Genomic DNA, 17,738 nt, shown 5'->3' with positions numbered 1-17,738 from the left:
ACGATAATCATGCTTGGGCGAGTGCAGCATACACCGTGACTGAAGACTATCAGTCCTTATTGATGACGCCGACCCTTACTGTTTGAACCTCTCGCCACGTCAGCGTCGGGAAAGGACGAAGCCTTGAAACGCCCTCAGCGACCAAATATGGCGTGATGGAAGCCCCGAATGAGCAATCCCCATCGCTTCCCGTCAGCCTTGTTTCGCGGTCACTTACTGGCGCGACCACCGCCTAAAATGTTGTGATAAGAATCCTCGGTATGTTTGCTTTTTGACATGTGTCCATCGGGCCCCCTTTTTGTCAGCATGGAACTCTCGGTGCGCCAGTACATGTCGCCCTGAGCTGTTCCTGTACACCCTTAGCCTTCCCTCAAAAGCTTCAAGCTCTAGCCACTGCAGGGTCCCTTGTCGCCCTAGAACTGTACACGTGTATTTGCGAGGCAGCATTCGTTCCTGAAGTGGTATCATGTCTCTGGAGACGCACGACCTCGAAACATCCCCTTTGTTGTCGCCTGTTGGCTCTCCGGACAGCTCACCGCGACAATCGATCGAACACCAGCGCAAAGCAACAGTCCTCGACGAACGGAACATTGAAAACGATGTCCTCCCCGAAGAATCTACGGCTGGCCGCAATATTGGCTGGGGAAGCGCGTACGTCCTGGTGATTTCTCGAGTTATTGGATCTGGTATTTTTGCCATGCCCGGGACGATTGTGCAGAACGTGGGAAGCCCGGGCTTAGCTCTGGTACTTTGGATCGTTGGCGCGCTGGTTGCATGGGCTGGTCTTGCCATTGATATGGAGTACGGTTGCATGCTACCTCGATCAGGCGGAGCGAAGGTTTACCTGGAGTACACCTTCCGCAAACCGCGATTTCTTACTTCAACCATGGTCGCTGTCCAAGCTGTCCTGCTGGGGTTTACGGCCAGCAATTGCATTGTGTTCGCCAAGTACACGCTGTTTGCGGCAGGCGTTACTCCTGGGGATATCAATACCAAACTCCTGGCAGTTGGGCTGCTGACGTGGATTACAATTGTCCACATCTGTTTCTACAGGACCGGTATCTGCATCCAGAATGTTCTAGGGTGGCTCAAAGTCGGATTGATTGTCTTCATGATCTTGACCGGCCTATTCGTCGTTTTGTTGCGACCTGTTTCTTCCTCCAGCGCCGCTCCCAGCGGACCAGCAGGCACCAGCTCCTGGAATGATTTATGGGCGGGCTCAGATTGGGCGTGGAACACCTTGTCGACAGCTTTGTTCAAGATTTACTACTCCTACGCAGGACTCAGCAACATCAACAACGTACTGAACGAAGTCAAGGACCCCATCCGAACCATCAAGTCTGTTGGTCCAGCTGCGTTGCTCACAGCTTGTATTATGTATATTCTTGTCAATGTCGCATACCTTGCGGTGGTACCGCTGGAGGAAGTCAAACAGAGCAGCGAGCTTATTGCAGCGCTTTTCTTCGAGCAAGTATTTGGCGCCGGTTTCGGCAACGTTTTCCTCCCACTGGCTATTGCTCTGAGTGCAGCGGGAAATGTCATGGTAGTTACTTTTGCCCTGGTGCGTACTACTTCTTGACGATGGACGGCTACCTCGCTAACCTACGTCGCAGTCCCGAGTGAACCAAGAAGTTGCAAGGCAAGGCTTTTTACCATACGCGGCACTTCTGGCGTCTTCAAAGCCATTTGGTACTCCTATGGGAGGGCTCATCGTTCACTATGTACCGTCGACTCTAGTCATTGCCATACCACCCTCTGCCACAGTCTATGCATTCATCGCCGATGTTGAAGGCTATGCGGGATCGTTCTTTGGTCTGGCGGTCGCTGCTGGCTTGATCCTTCTCCGCTATCAGAAGCCAGACCTGCGACGACCGTTCAAAGCTTGGATCCCAGCCGTGTGGCTCAGACTTCTGTTGTCCGTGGCCTTGATCGGTGCTCCATTCTTCCCTTCCAAGAAGGGCCACTCGGACGTGGACTTCTTCTATGCGACCTACGCACTAGTAGGGATCGCCATGTACGTTGGACGCCCTTCTGCAAGAAGAGCATCACTGACTGTGGACATAGACTCCTGTTTGGAGTTTGTTATTGGTTCGTATGGACCATTGCTGTGCCGCGTTACCGAGGTTATACACTGGAAGAGGAAGCAGGCATATTGGACGACGGGACGACCATCACGAAACTTGCCCGCAAGGAATTATAATCAACGCTGTGTATTGATAAGCCAGCAAGATACCGATTGGAGCGAAATGAGAAATACTGGAAATGTTTCGTATGCCCGACCTACGACCCTCAGCGCCTGAGCCAGTTGGAATGTGCTAGACACAGGCTCATGCAACGTCTGCGCTCCGATTGGCGTTGGGCGTCATGTATACACGTTCTCGATGACTTACCCCACACCGTATCTGGCCATCGCGTGTGAGCACCCCAGGATGGCGTGCTATCTGACAAATCAGGGAATAGCATAGCATTGGCCATAAGTATGGGGTCGCCCTCACTTGAGGCGGTGGGCTTGGGCTATCGACATCAGACAAACGGGAGCAACAAACAACAATGGCACAAGCAGCAGTCCAACAGCCCGGTGGGCACTCTACCTCGTTCGAGCCTTTGACGGCCCGACTGCAGGGCCCTTCCAACACTCAGCACGAGAAGCATCATGTCCGCACGAGCCTCAACTACTACAAGGATCCTGGCGATGGCAGCGCCCCCCAACCGTCCTATATAGGCAAGCCCGAAACGTACGAGAGACCGGTCGAGCCGCTGGAAGTGACCGTCACCGACATCCGAGGCGAGGAGAAGAACTATAACCTGGACAAGAACGGATTTGAGATCTACCGCCATACAAGCGTCGAGAAAGACTTTGTCGACGACGACCAGATCAAGGCGCAATACTACCCAGAAGTCGAGCAGCTTCTAAAGGACGCGTGAGCTGATTCTGGATTTTCTCACTGTGTATTCTGACTGTTGCTTGCTGACCGTTGCTCCTCTGACAGGACGGGGGCCTCCCGTGTCTTCATCTTCGACCACACCATCCGTCGGGCTCCCAAGGACCGTGCGAACCCGGCAACGCTCCTGCGTGGACCAGTAAACCGCGTGCACATCGACCAGAGCTACAGCGCGTCCAAGTCCCGCGTCCCCCATCACCTGCCCGACGAGGCCGACCGACTGCTCCAGACTCGCTATCAGATAATCAACGTCTGGCGGCCTATCAAGACTATCCTGAAGGATCCGCTGACCGTCGCTGATGCTCACTCGGTTCCAGACTCGGACCTCATTGGCGTGGGCCTGATCTATCCAGACCGAAAAGGCGAGACCTACACAGTCCGCCCCAACCACCAGCACAAGTGGTACTATTTGTACGGCCAGACGCCCGAGGAGGTCCTCCTGATCAAGTGCTTCGATTCGAAGCTGGACGGCCGAGCAAGACGGGTACCACACACTGCGTTTGTCAATCCCGAGACTGTCAACGAGTACTCGAGGGAGTCGATCGAGGTGCGCTGCTTGGTTTTCCACGAGGATCAGCCAGCCGAGTGAGTGGGCCAGTGGTGGGGATTTGTTAGCTTCTGTATCCAAGATAAGCTAAGTAGCCATAATCTACCTCGCACGGATGGCGCACCGTGCAGCATTGATGTACCCAATCCGGCCGAATCTGGACTGTCACCGTGAACCTGGTGTACTTTGGTAATTGTTGTCGCGTCGAATCGCCGCTCGGGTAACGGTGCCGTAACCCGTTTGACGCCAAGACCCGGACGCCTGAGCCAAACGCCGCACAGCCTCGTCACATGATCGGGCTTGACTGCATTGGGCCCGGCACTGAGGCGTCAGCCACAATTGCTGATCCGCCACGAGTCGCGGGACCAAAATCAGTGCCCCGCCTTTCACTTGCCTTCCCTCGCTTCTGGCGACCCTCCACCACAGCCAGGCTCCCTGGGCGTGCAGGCTGCAGGCACTGCAGGGCAGTGAAGACGCTGGTCGGGTCCACACGCGGGGCTCAAATTCTCCTTGGCCCTCCGCGATCCTCCCGATGCCGTCATCTGATAGTACAGTCTCACGATTACGAATGAGTCTGCCTTGGCTCTCGAACGCTACTCGGACGGTTCGCCGCAGCACGAACTTATATTAGTTCCAGTAACCCTGAGGTCAAAAGGCGAACAGGCAGCCTACATATCTCCCGCGCGTCCAACCTACCTTCCATCTCCCCACACACGCGCGTGTGTCCCTTATCCTTCCAAGAAACGAAGTGAAATATTCTGGATAGCTGATATACACAGACACACACTTTACCTTAGGCACCTCTCTCGGGGCACTACTTAGCTGCAATGTCATACGGCCCTCCGCAGGGACCGCCTCCAGGGCAATACGGCGGACATGCTCCTCCTCCTGGACCTCCGCCAGGCCAAGGCTACGGCCAGGGCTACAACTACGGCTACCCCCAAGGCCCGCCCCCACAACAAGGTCCCGGCGGATACCAGCAGTTCGGTAGCCCTGCCCCTCCTCAACACGGGAACTGGGCCGCTCCCCCAGGCCCGCCTCCAGGACAGTATGGCGGACCACCACCTCCTGGGCAGGGGAATTGGGGTCCTCCTCCACCTCAAGGACCGCCGCCGGGACAATATAACCAGCAATACGGTGGGGCCCCTCCATTTGCACCCCCAGCGCAGCCCTCCCCAGGCTACATCCCCGGGGCGGCAGCGCAGGGCGACGCGTCGCGCGACGCAGACGCCCTCCGCGCGGCCATGAAAGGCTTCGGCACGGACGAATCGGCGCTGATTCGGATCCTCTCGAAGCCCGACCCGCTCCAGATGGCGCTGCTGCGCAACACGTACAACCAGCGCCACCGGCGCGACCTCGAAAAGGACATCAAATCCGAGACGTCGAAATACTTCCGCGACACGCTCGTGGCGCTCGTCCAAGGCCCGCTCATGCACGACGTGCACAGCGTGCACGAGGCGATCAAGGGCCTGGGCACCAAGGAGTCCGTCCTCAACGACGTGCTGCTGGGCCGCTCCAACGCCGACATGCGCGCCATCAAGCAAGCGTACCAGCAGACGTTCCGGCACACGCTCGAGGCCGACGTAAAAGGCGACCTATCTCTGAAGACGGAGCGGCTGTTCGACATGGTCATGTCGGCAACGCGCAACGAAGAGTCCACCCCGGTAATCCCCCACGAACTGGAACACGACTGCTCGGAACTGCACCGCGCCATGGACGGGCGCGTGGGCACCGATCAGATCGCCGTGTGCAGCATCCTGGCGAAACGGTCGGACGGACAGCTCCGCGCCATCGCCCACCACTGGCAGCAGAAATACCACTCGTCGCTCGAGAAGGTCATCGAGTCCGAATTTTCGGGCCACATGAGGGATGCGCTCGTGCTGATGGTGCGCCGGGCCACCGACCGCGCCATGTCCGACGCCGTCCAGCTGGAGGACGCAATGGCCGGTGCCGGCACAAAGGACGTCTTGTTGGTGCAGCGCGTGGTCAGGGTCCACTGGGACAGGATGCACTTGGACCAGGTCAAGAGGGCTTACGCGCATCGGTATCAACGGGATCTCATCAAGCGCGTCAAGGGAGAGATCCACTTTGACAAATACTACGAGGGCGTGCTGGTTGCTTGCTTGTCGTGATGGGCCGGTCCCGTTGAGATCACGCAACGGTTCTCATTAACATGTAATGGTTTGGTCGAGTACATAGGCGTTCAGCGTTCTGGGGCTTGTTCAGCGATCAACGCACCGGCACCGGCACCGGCACCCGCACTTACACTCGTGCGCGCAAGATGCTTGTTTTATTTTTACGTCAATCCCTGGTGTTGAGCCAGAGGAATACCACACGCTGCAACTCATTATCAAAGCTCTATACGTTGGCTGCCTTGCGGCCATTAGTTCCCAGTCACGTCCCATGGCCACCACGTCTGGCATGCGAACGAATCAACGAGTTGAGGACACGGAGACCCAGGTCCATTTACAAATACATACATTGTCAGATGCTCATGGACGGTTCGTCGGTTACTCTAATTACTCATTGCGTCGCTACGCGGTCGATGGACGATGCATGTCGTGAAGAAAAGGACAAGATATATCATATCATATCGTAACACCCATCCCTTTGGAAAGCCCCGTGACATGATGATGAGACCGACTGTGCCGGCCACCGCGCTGTTTCGCAGCCTTCCCTTCCCAAGGCCAATGCCAATGCCAATGCCAATGCAATCGATCGATCGATGGACCGCCAAACAAGTCCAAGTCCAAGGGCCGATTTCCAACTTCCAACTTCCAACTTCCATCCCCGCCCTTTGCTTGCGTGACCCAAGCTTGGATGGTCAGTCCTCCAGTATGTTGTGCAGATACTAAATAATACTTTAAAACCCCCAATGTGCGCGCGGCTCGAATGAACGAATAGTAGGTATGTGCAATGCGTCAAGCTTCGTAACGGCGTCCGTTTGTCCCTCCCCTCCACCACCCCTGTTCGTGGCAGATTCGGTCATCAAACGCCCCAACCCAAAGTGTACGTCTCGACCAGACGTTGGAGTTCCCCCAAGACGCCCGGTAATCAAATGTGCGGGAACAAATTTGTTCCTTCAAGAACAGCCCCATGCTGGACCTACCAGCCTACCTTCAGCCGGCAACTCCCGGCAACCTCGCTCATTCGCTCATCATCCGCTTCACTACTTTCGCCTTGACTGCTTTCTTCGGAGGTCTCTGGCGTCTTGATCTCACTCCTTCCCGCCTTGACCTCCGCGAGGAGGTTGGCCATCTCACTCAAAATCTCTCCAATCGGCTTGGCCTGCTCAAACAGGCTGACACCCTTCTGGAAAGGCTGATACATGTGTCGGAGTTGCAGAGTGGTGGCACAGGCCTGTAGCGAAAAGGTTAGCATGTGTTAGGAGGTTTGTGGTACAAGGGCAGCCAGCACTTACCTCAACCCGTGTCACCTGATGTTCCAGCAAATTCACCATGAACGCATCGCTCTGCACGCCACCGCGCTCTTTCATCCTGGTGAGCAGGCTCAATTCGGGCTTGTGGAGTCGAGCGGCCCGCTCAGGCACTTCCAAACAACTGCACAACATCTCCAGCCGCAGAGCGATGTCCCAGAGCTTCCAGACCTGGTCCAGTTGCAGGTCCTTGAGCTGGCTGTCTTCGCCCAGAGTCCCTGGCTCACCACCGGGTGGCACCTTGGACTCGACTCCAGGGGAAATCCCAAGTCGACTTGCAAGAGTCGTTGGGTACATCAAATAAATGTACTCGGGGTTTTCTAGCCCTTTCAACTTCTTCTCGCCCAAGTCTTTGACTTCGAAGCCTTGGCTGCTCAATTGGCGCAGTTCGCGCCGGATCTGGACGGACAGAGGATCGTCATTGACTGTGTCCTCCGATCCCATCGAATCTCGACGGTCATCGTCGGCATAGCTCTCCAGAGTCCTTTGCACCTCGGCGATGAAGTCACTGCTGACGGTGATTTGCCCTCCATCTGCAACAGCAGACACTCGAGCAGCCTTGTTGACCATGGGACCAAAATAATCCATCCTTCGTGTAATAGGATCTTGCTCGCACACTGGCCGGCCCCAGTGTATACCCATTCTGACTGAGAGCCCGCGGTAGATGGTGTTCTGGTCTGAATCCAGCTTCTCTTGACAATGCGCGGTTTCTAAAATCTCCTGTGGCCAGGGCAGTTCGAGAAGATGACTTTGACAGCTGAAGCACCAAAGTAAGGCAGATGTCACCGTTGGGAACGACACCATGAAGGCGTCTCCTTCGGTCTTGACTTCGTAGCCCCCTATGATTCGAAGCTGTCGCCGCATGAGCTCATTGTGCATCATGATTGCCGATCTCATGGGCACGGGAAAGAGCTCCCAGAGTGCTGTCGAGTTCTTGATGTCAGTGAAACAGATCGCGACATCGCCGACAGGTGGTTCCGGTTCTTCGAGTCGGGCGAGCCGCGAGTCGCCGACAAGTGTTTCGCCTTTGCGTCGAGCTTTCCGTGAACTCGGGAAAATGGCTCCCTCATCAAGGCCCAACTCCTTTGCCATGGACAAACTAGTTCCACGGAAGCGGTGGTTGCCTCTCTTCCGGAGGTCTGAAATGCCCAGCACCATAACCATGATCTTGTCTCTGGCTCCAAATGCCATGGCCAGATCCCTCAATTTCTGCGCGGCAAGCATAAGATCGTTCTTTTCTGCCCTCGCAGCGTCGACTGCCACATCGACAGTGACATAGTCCCAAAACTCTTTGGTAGCAATGACGATGATCTCGTCCGACTCTGTGATCTGATAGTTGCATGTATGCGGAGCGGCAATGACCGACGGCATGTGGCTGTAATAGCCAAATGCACGGCTCACCTCGAGGACGTCGTTGAGTCTGCCCTGCCTAGAGACATATCCTCCCGCCTCTCGGATCCGCTCTCGTTCTCCTGCCTCGGCTGGGTCGTGCTTGCGTGTAAGCTGCCGATGTTGGCCGTTGGACGAAATGAGAATAGCCTCAATATCACCAACATTTGCAACGTGGAGTTCTTGCCCATTGACGTACAAAACTGTAGCGGTGCCACCCGAGCTCAGATCATCCGGGCCTAGAATGTTGGCAACAGTGGAGCCTCTGTGGCCATTAGCCAGTCTGTGCTCCTTGGTGTCAAACCCGCTGCTGGCAAAATTTGCCATGTCCTTGTTGATGGTGAGGAAGGTCCTTCGGAGAGCATCGATCGGTGTATCTTTCAGATTCTCTGCCTTTTTCAACTCCTCATAGAAGACGGCAGAGAAGTTTTCGTGTAGATACTTCGCAACTCTCGATCCGCCGCTCGACATTGTTTGACCGTCAAACATTGCGATCAAAATCTCACTCTCTTGGCCTCTGAAATTCGGCTTGAGGAGATCAAGGGTTGCCAGATGTTCATTCTTGCCGAGGGTGTCTGCCATACCGTACATCAATGCTCCGACCAACGAAGCCGACGTTCGTACACGGCGGTCTTCGTTGTCGTCTGGGATGGTATTGGTCAAGAGCGTCACGTCCATGAGACCCAAGACCCGGAGATATTTGAGCGTATTGAAGCTGGTGAGATCTGTGGTTTCGTCGCGGGTCACTGCGTGGAAGTGGTTCTGGTTTTGGTGAGTGGCCGGCTTGATCTCAAGCCTCTTGTTGGCTGAAAAGTTGAGGTATTTGAGGTTGGTGTTGCGATTCCAGTTCCAATCATAGGGCCAATTGGAAACATTGTACTTCAGTGAGTTGCTTCCCACGTCCAAGGTAGACAGTTTGTGCACGTTGCACAACTCGGCAGGTAATACTTGGAACCGGTTCGCGTTCAGATGCAAAATCCTGAGATTACTACTCTCTTCGAGATCATCGGAAGGCAGGGAAGTCAGCTCGTTGCCAGACAGATAGAGCTCGCTGAGCTGAGGCCAGCGACGAAGTGCCCCCTGTGGAAAGTCGTCGAGCTCGTTGTAAGACAAATTGAGGACGCGAAGCTCCGGCAACAGAACTAGCTCACGGAAGACGTCGTCTTCCAGGCGATTGTCAGCCAAGTAGAGATATCGAAGTGATCCAGCAAACGTGTTATGGAGCCTGGCGGCCGAGATGCTGGAGTCTTTTCTCGTTGCAGTCGACATCGAATATTCTGTATTTGTCCTAGAAATGACAGACTGCTTTCGGTGAGCACTAAGCGATGCAACTGAATTCTTTCGTGCACCGGGCGAAGTACCAATGCTCATCATCCCGGACGACGCTTGGCTCGGTCGCCGTGCTTGAAAGTCTTCAAGCTTGCCAAGGTCGTCAAAGCTCGGGGAGGTCGACATACCGGGCGTTGCCGTCGGCGTGAAGTCCTTGTCGTTTGGCGGTGGAGCCGCATTCTGCTTGGGGAAGGTTTCCAACACATTCGAGGACAAGTTCAGCGTCTCGAGCTTCCGACAATACCAGATCTCTGGTGGAAGGCTTTTCACATTGCACTCTCTCAAATTCAGGAACTTGAGCTCACCCAGATTCCCAATGGACGGGGGGACGATGTTTAGCGGATTCTTGGCCATGCTCAAGAACTCCAGCTTGGTCAACCGACCAATCTGCGACGACATGTTTGAGAGGTGGTTCTTGTCCAGGTTTAGCTTCTGGAGGTTTGGCATGTAGTCGAACATGGTCTCCTTGAACTCAACCAGTTTTGCTGAAGCTATGTTAAGGCTTGACAGCGTAGGGACGGGTTGGTCCAACTCGAAGGAGGTGATCGGGCAGTGGTCTACGACGAGAACACGCAGCTTTGGAAACGAGCCTTTGAACGTGGTGATGCTGTTGTGACCGACGAGAACCTGTTCGAGGTTGGGCAGGTTTGTTATGTTGTCGATGTTTGTGATTGCATTAAACCTGGCGTCGATCTCTTTCAGGTTGATCAGACTCCGGAACGATTCGTTGAAGGGACCTTTCAAATCGTTGTTGGTCACCCAGAGTCGCTCGAGCGTGGTCAACTGCGCAATCTTGGGAAGCGCAGAAAGCTTGTTGAAGCTGATGTCAAGGTCAACGAGGGACTTCAGACTGCAGATGTTCTCCGGGAAGGTAGTAAAGTTGTTGGAAGAGAGGTTGAGGCTGCGAAGCTGACGGAAGTATGAGAAGTTGGGTGGCAGCTGCGACAATTTGTTGTTTGCGAGCTTCAGGCTCACAAGGCCCATCAACCGGTGCAGCTCAGCATGCTCCAGTTGTTCCAGTCGATTGTTTGATACATCAAGCACAGTCAGCCGGCTGGCCCAAGCCAAGCTGGGAGGTAACCGCCATACTTCGTTCCCGGTAAACTTGATCTCGCGCAAGTTGATGCATGCCGTGATAAAGTCTTTGGGTACCTTTAGTGCAAGGTTCCGAGAGAGGTTGATGGAGATGATTTCCGATGCCTTTGTGTAGAGGATAATAGGGATTGTGACCAGTGACTTCCCGGACAGATCCACATGGCTAAACTTCTGCATCTTGTTGAATGCCGGATCTTTGTCAAGGCCGCTGCCATAACCCGTCTGCTTCTCGTGGCTGAATGTGAATCGGATCAGGTAGCTATTGTCTTCTCTGCCGACATCTTCAACGCGGTCCCTTTCCGTGTATCCAGCCAGGTACAGGAGCTTCTTCTGCATAGCCACAGGCCGTTCTCCTGAGCCCAGTTGTCTTGAGAGCTGGTGTTTGCGCATGACAAGCTGGTAGTTATCTATGGAGTCGTGCAGCACCGATTTCTTTGCAAGCGACTGAAGCACTTCTCCAACCGTGGCATTGATCGACATGGACAAAGTAGCAAACGTGCCATCTGTTCTGAACACACGCATGAAGTAGGAGATGCCGTCCTCTTCCTGAATGGCGGGTAAGCCATCGTCGGTGGCCTCTGGCAGACTATCAAGCACCTCATCCTCCTGGCCTTTCACGGCCCAACTGTCTGGAGCATCCCAAGCAGGCGCCGACAGCTCCGACATTGGCGTGGCTGCAGATTTCCCAGCCCATATCCCTGCTTCTCCAGGAGTTTTAGGCGCAGCTGGCTGAGAGACAATATCCGAGATATCATCAAGGTTGGTGTCCAGGCTGAATATTCCTGCTTGCGATGGACCTTGGTGGCCACTTGTCGATCTACCCTTGTCAGAAGCCTCGCTCTGAATGCTGGGACCGCGATGCCTAGTCCGATGGAACCTGCCAGATTTGGATGAGGCTGTCTGGGTCCGATCAAGCTTCGGAGAAGGCTCGGATGGTTTGATTGTAGATGCACTATCCACCGAGGCGACGCTCGTCTCTCTGTCCCTTTTGTTGTCAGCGTCCGAGGCGGCGGTTTTGTTTGACGTGGCTCTGGGCTTCTTCGGCTCCTCTGGGAGGCGCACGGGCTCGACATTGGTCTTTACGGGCTCTGGCTGGGGCGAGTGCTTGTCCTTGTGCGATTTGGTGAATTTCGAAAACAGGCCTCTTTTCTCTGACTTCGTGGACGTCTCTTTGCGCGACGAGGGGGCCGGGCTGGCATTGCGTGCCAGTGCTGTAGAGGAGCTCATTGGGGTGGTAGCCTGGGGGGTGTTGCGGTAGAAAGCTAGATTGCTTGTGGATGATTCACGGCTGGTGGAAGGCCTCTTGGGCATCGAAGGAGGCGCTGCCTGGCCTTTTGGCGGATCCTCTTTACTTCTAGTATAGCGATGCCGGAACAGGCCATGCCTTTGAGATGACGCCGAGGAGCTGGGAACGAGCGTCTCATTTTGTTGTTGCTCTTGTTGCTCCTGTCGTATTGGCGCAGACCCGAAATTGGACACGTCCTCGAAGTTCTGATAGGCCCAAGGCGTGACGTCGCTGGACGGAGGCGGAGCAGGAGTTTTGGGTCGATCGTCCACCGTGTTCTGCGTCTGCGTAGAGCCACTCCGCTGGGCCGGCTTCTCCGACGAATTCGGAGGCGGCAGTTGTTCTGCCAGATTCGCTGTTGAACCCTTCCGCGAGTCTGTAGGATCCTCGCCAAAAAACCCCTTCAAACTTTTATGGAACCGACCATTTGCAGCGCTACTTCTTGAGCCCGTACTACTGACCGTCGTAGCACTCGCAATCGACGGCCGACGTGCATCACCATCATAGTCTAGAGAATCTGACATGTTCGTTCTAGCGGTATCGGGGCGCCTGAAGGAACCCTGTCCATCGTATCTACCAACAGACTCAGGGAAGTAAGATTGGTTCATGGACCGAGTCCCCGAGATTTGGGCCTGCGGATCTCGTTCCCACGGAGTGATATCGTCGTCGTGTGCAAGACGAGTCTCCCATGGTGCAACTTCGGGAGCTTGTATGGGTCTCGGGAGATGTTTGCGGCTGGCCGAATTCGAGTCCGCGTTGGTCCCGAATATGGCCATGGCTTTGGGGGGCATCGGGGTCGACTGGGAAGGTCTCGTGTCCCACGGTGCGATTTCGCTGTTTGAGGGCACCATGGTGGCGAGCAATACAAGAAGGACGGGATATGCCTAACAACAACACGTCAGTCCTACTTGTGCGGCCATGTCTCGTGCGCTCCCCGTGGTGTAGCACCAACAACCCACAGCGATTCAGCCCTCGGCACGGAAGACCTCAAGGCACGCCACCAGCAGTATAATTCGCGAGGTGAAAACAGCGAATAGCTCGAGCTGACCGCCTGATCCTCGAGCTCTGAATCTCGTTGCCCGAGGTATAGATCCTACTCACAGAGAGAAAGGCGTACCTTCGTCGTTCATCAGCACCAATAACCTTGATGTAACCTTTTGTCCCTCTGGCCGAAGTCTTCAAGTCATGATTATCCGCAATGCTTGTCCACTATGCTTCGGGCGCAAGATGTTGTCAGTACCATGCTCAAGTGAGGCGCAGTCGGCCGGTTATGAGTCGAGACTAAGACACCAGGTACGCTTTCGTGATGAGACCTGCTGAGGGCCTCCGAGGTAATGGGAGGATGGTTATATGGCTTCGGAGCGGGCCTCGATGTGGCTGGGTATATCCAGACGGGGCTGATCCAGCATTGCCAGTCGTCTGCTCGCAGTCGCCTCACCGGTCGCCTGGTGGTGGTGGTGATCGGTCGCTGGATTGAAACTCGAGTGTAGGGCTGTCCACGTTGTAGAAGGGCGTAGTGACGGCCCTCAACGGCGGCGGGGGTCGCAGGCACCTGAAGTTGCAGGTTGACCGTGAAGGCGACGATGAATTGAGGTCAAGCGGGTGAAGGTGGTGATGGCTGCTCGTACCATGGATGCAAGGTGTGGAGATCGCAGGTCAAGTGCGAAGGGACTCGAAGGTGAAGATGGGGGGAGCCAATCGACAGACAGGGATCGGATGCGGTCCAGGCTGCCTTGCCTAAAGCCTTAATTAGCCTTATGCCCTCGCCCGCCCGCGATGCCGACCAGGAGCCCCTCATTATTCACCTAATGTCTTGTGTAGAGGCTGGGATGGGGGTTCACTCTTCCAGCACGGAGTCTGGGTAGAGCTTGCCGAACAGGTACGGACATCAATCAACGCAGAGATCTGGAGCTACATACACTCCATGCATGCATGTCTATTCCGTAGCCAAAATGCGGGTGCAGGGGTGATCGATGCACGCCGGTCAGCTGTTGGTACTGCAGGCAAGGTCAACTACTGGCATGGCCTGTGAGAGATAACATCGGCGACGTGCTACAGCACAACGTCGTACTGTACTATCCCCGGCAGCAAGCAAGACGGATTTTCATCTCGTGATGCATCGCCCTCTTCTGACTGGTGCTCGGCTCCGCGCTTCCAAGATTTCATATCTGGGCATGTGGTACCGTCCGCTTGGAGCTGCCTCGCCGCCAATGCTTCAGAGGACAGGCCATGGATTGTTGTTCATAAACTCCAAAGTTTGATTAAAATAGTCGGTCATATTACGTGCCCACCTTTCGCTTCGCATACATTGAATACAAGAGGCATCTCCGAAGCACATGTTTCCGCCATCCAAGTGTCTGCGACTCCGCCAATGCGCAAAAGCTCGGCGTCCGGAAAGCATCAGGCTGCAGACAATGTCTTCTTCCCATTACCTCTGAACCAGAGCACATCCTTCCCCGACGTTGTCATCATATCCGCAGCAGGTATCGGCGAGACTGGCGCTGAAGCAGACGTAGGTGCCTGAGTAGTTGCTGCCCCCCTCGACAATCCCTCCCTGCTGTCCAACGCTCCAGTGCTTCCCGGACTATTTGCCGAGCTGTGCCGGAAGAAGGCTTTCCATGCAATTTTACTCCCCACGCCGGAGCTGCTATCCTTCTTCTTCTGCTTGCGTTCTCCCTCGAATTGGCCTGCCGTGGCGAAATCGGGTTCCACCATGGATCGTCCGCCAGGAGCTGGCGGTGCTGGAGCTTGTGCAGGCGGCCCAAGCGACCGCGATGATCGATAAGACCAGCGTTGCGCCGAGTTGGAAGAGGCGGTCGACGCAGCTCTTGAGTGAATAGGGCTAGTGGGAGTCCACGAAATATTCTCAATAATTTCCGCGACCGGGTCGACCTTGAGCTTGAGCTTTGGACTGCTTGTAGCGGAAGGCGGAGTTCCACTGGGACTACCGACTTGAACGGGGTCAATCTTGCCGTCTTGCTTGGTCGATTTCACCTTCGATGGCCGGATCGGTTCGGCTGTATTGGGACCCCCAAATTCCTTGGGTTTCATGCAAGACTTGGTGGTTATGTCGGTGTGATGCTTGGAGGAGTCATCAAGCTGGTTGATGCTGGCGAGAGGGGCACCTTTCTCTGTTACCTCGTTCGCCGTAATAGGCCGAGGAGGCAATTTGAAGGTCTGATGGGGGGCCTCCAATTCCACCGGCCCGTCGTCTTTCTTGGGCTTGACAGTAAGTGATTTCGGTACGACGGCTTCCAACTCGGCCACGAACTTTGTAGATGAGTCTGTGCTGGGAGAACGTCGGATAGTTGACCCTTTAGGAGCCAATTCAGGGTTCGCGGCGGGATTGAGGTTGCCGTTAACCATAGTTTGCTCACCAATCCGCCTCTTTGGGTTTTCGTCATCCCTTGCTTCAGCAACTTTCTTGCTGATAAATGGCGTCACTTTGGTTTGTTGTTGGCGAAGAGGTCCAGTGCCCGTCTTTTGTTGAGCTCGGCCAACTGCTTGACTCGAAATTGACTCCAGTTCCACCTTGTGATGTGCCGCCGCGAAGATTTCTTCCGCCACGGAGGCGGGATCCACCGGAACCATTGCCAGAGACGTGTCGATAAAATATCTTGGCTCTGATACTGAGGTTAATATCGTCGTTCCAGCTTCTGGAAACTCTGGTCCAGGCTCGCCTAGGCTTGACATTTGGGACTGAGAGCCTTTTCTGGACGAGGACGAGGACGGCCTTTTTTCCTGTGCCACGGGCCGACCAGTGTCTGTGACAGGCGCCGGAAGCTCGACAGGAGGCGCTGCCATGGCCATGACAGAGGAATGCAAGGTGAACGCCGGGCCCCGGATGGATGAGCGGCGTGTTGCTGGCGTAGATGCCTCATGGAGCGAGGCACGAGCTGACCTTCGCGGGCCAGTTGGAGGATCTTTAGTAGAGTTCAGACCGGTCCTGCTCTCCGGAGTAACGAAGCCGATCGAGGGACTCTGTCCTTGGGCGAGGGAGAATCCAGCCTCGCCTTCAGACATTATGGGTGATACCAGCTTTTGCACCGGCGTACCTTTGATGCCGGCCTCTGGGGTGAGCAGCAACGAAGAAATACCGGGAGATTTCAAGAGATTGCTTAGTGCGTGTGGATAATAAACACTGGATATGCGATGGCTTGCTGTGTCCTTCGACCTCAGACCCAGGGTCATACTAAGTCGATTCTTGACCGAGACCGGCGCCTGCCGGAGCGCATCTTCGGGTACATCAGCTGGAAGTTCACTAAGTTGTTGCTCATTAGATCGGATGAGCAGCCCGCCAACGCTAAGCATACGCTCCGAGGCATGCTGTGCCATGTCGAACGCTGCCGAAGCGGATGATAATGAAGTGGCGGTATAATCAGGCCTCCTGGAGTCCGAGGACTGCGGCGTTTGTAGACCCATAGACTGCGTGTGGGAGATCATACCGTGACTCGAGTTCTGACCGGTGTTCGGTCGACTGGAGAAGCTGGTGAGTTGTGTGCTGCGAGATGAGTTTCTGGTCGACTGTCGTCGACCGGGTTCAGTGGGTAGTGGTTTTTGATCGACTATTGGTCCAAAGGTGGATGGTGCACGGCCAGCCTGGGAGGTTATGTGCCTGGGTTTCTGAGCCTGAGCCCGCTAAGAGTGAGCATGTAGCCAAACGCACAGCAAGATTCAGCCTCACCACAAGATTCCTGCTGACCGCTGCAGCTCGTAGCTGCATCTCCGAGACGACCTCTGCGAGCTTCTTGAGTGACCCTGCCAGTTTGTTTCCCTGCAGATGCAATTCTAAGAAGGCCCGGCGCCACCCTTCAACGTTTCCAAGCATCGCAACAAGGACAGCCTCGTGCTCAGGCGAGTTTCTTTTCCACGTCGAGGTCAAATCGGAGAGATATTTGTCCATGACATTGGTTGCGTCGAATCCTTTCTGCACGTCCTTTAGTGCGTCCTTGGCTGCTTTCTTGGTTCGGCTGATGACATGGTCGATCTTCTCGTTCCCTTCGAGAATCGATGCTCGGAAAGCGCGGTCCTCCAGCATGCGGTCAAAGACGTCTCCGTGTGAAAGGGGAAGTTTTAAACACCGTATTCGCTCGTGAATGTCGCTTTGTGCCAAGTCAAAGTCCTCGGTGGTTCGTTCCAAGAAGGCATCGATATCATCCACGTGAGATTGCAAGATCCTCATCACCTCGTCTTCCGAGATTGCCATGTGCTGAGACAGCAGGTGCATGCCGAAGGTCAATTGGGCCACGAGTTTCCATAAAGGGTGATATTTTTCGCCAGCTTTCTGTTTCCAGCGGCCTGCAATAACTCGCTGATAGGTAGGCGCCTCAAGCAGCATACTCCTCCTGACCATAGCGTCGGTAGGTATATCATCAGCCACCTCATCATTTATTGACTCCATCATGGACTCTTCGAAGGGCAGCTGTAACTGCGGCACCGGATGTGAAGGCGGCGGCACAATTGCCTGTCCCCCATTGCTGATCTTGTCTATTGACATTGTGGGCGACGTAGCCGGTGCTCCACTGCAGACAGATGTCAATCCGACCCCAAGAGCACGGTTATCATTCCGCAACCTTTCGGCCTCCACATAAATTCATGTTCACAATGGCTCGCCCTTACAGCCACAACGCTCCTATATCATTCGTGTCGTCCTGAAGGCCCCCTCTTTGCGGACCACACACGCAGGCACCGGAGCAATGGGACTGAGGAGACGGC

General features: G+C 55.1%; 5 protein-coding genes across 5 annotated transcripts; 3 read left to right on the top strand and 2 right to left on the bottom strand.

Annotated features, from left to right (window-relative positions):
* Positions 1-466: 466 nt before the first annotated feature.
* On the top strand, positions 467-2,200 carry A1O7_00535 (uncharacterized protein; the record flags this gene model as incomplete). Its single annotated transcript, XM_007754576.1, has 3 exons — positions 467-1,561; positions 1,614-2,014; positions 2,065-2,200. The coding sequence occupies 3 exons, from the start codon at positions 467-469 to the stop codon at positions 2,198-2,200; spliced, it is 1,632 nt and encodes a 543-aa protein (XP_007752766.1).
* Positions 2,201-2,550: 350 nt separating this feature from the next.
* A1O7_00534 (uncharacterized protein) lies at positions 2,551-3,531 on the top strand (the record flags this gene model as incomplete). Its single annotated transcript, XM_007754575.1, has 2 exons — positions 2,551-2,921; positions 2,991-3,531. 2 exons carry the CDS (start codon positions 2,551-2,553, stop codon positions 3,529-3,531), a joined length of 912 nt encoding a protein of 303 aa, XP_007752765.1.
* A 785-nt stretch (positions 3,532-4,316) lies between these two features.
* Positions 4,317-5,621, top strand: A1O7_00533 (uncharacterized protein; the record flags this gene model as incomplete). Its single annotated transcript, XM_007754574.1, has 1 exon — positions 4,317-5,621. One exon carries the CDS (start codon positions 4,317-4,319, stop codon positions 5,619-5,621), a length of 1,305 nt encoding a protein of 434 aa, XP_007752764.1.
* A 973-nt stretch (positions 5,622-6,594) lies between these two features.
* A1O7_00532 (adenylate cyclase) lies at positions 6,595-12,874 on the bottom strand (the record flags this gene model as incomplete). The annotated part of the gene is made up of 2 exons (XM_007754573.1): positions 6,595-6,849; positions 6,911-12,874. The coding sequence occupies 2 exons, from the start codon at positions 12,872-12,874 to the stop codon at positions 6,595-6,597; spliced, it is 6,219 nt and encodes a 2,072-aa protein (XP_007752763.1).
* A 1,549-nt stretch (positions 12,875-14,423) lies between these two features.
* On the bottom strand, positions 14,424-17,520 carry A1O7_00531 (uncharacterized protein; the record flags this gene model as incomplete). The annotated part of the gene is made up of 2 exons (XM_007754572.1): positions 14,424-16,652; positions 16,708-17,520. The coding sequence occupies 2 exons, from the start codon at positions 17,518-17,520 to the stop codon at positions 14,424-14,426; spliced, it is 3,042 nt and encodes a 1,013-aa protein (XP_007752762.1).
* Between the last annotated feature and the right edge of the window lie 218 nt (positions 17,521-17,738).

This window comes from Cladophialophora yegresii (genome assembly GCF_000585515.1).
Source record: "Cladophialophora yegresii CBS 114405 chromosome Unknown aczIN-supercont1.1, whole genome shotgun sequence".
NCBI classification, from domain to species: Eukaryota; Fungi; Ascomycota; class Eurotiomycetes; order Chaetothyriales; family Herpotrichiellaceae; genus Cladophialophora; species Cladophialophora yegresii.
The sequence above is the reverse complement of the archived record's forward strand: the minus strand, read 5'-3'. Positions and strand labels throughout refer to the sequence as shown.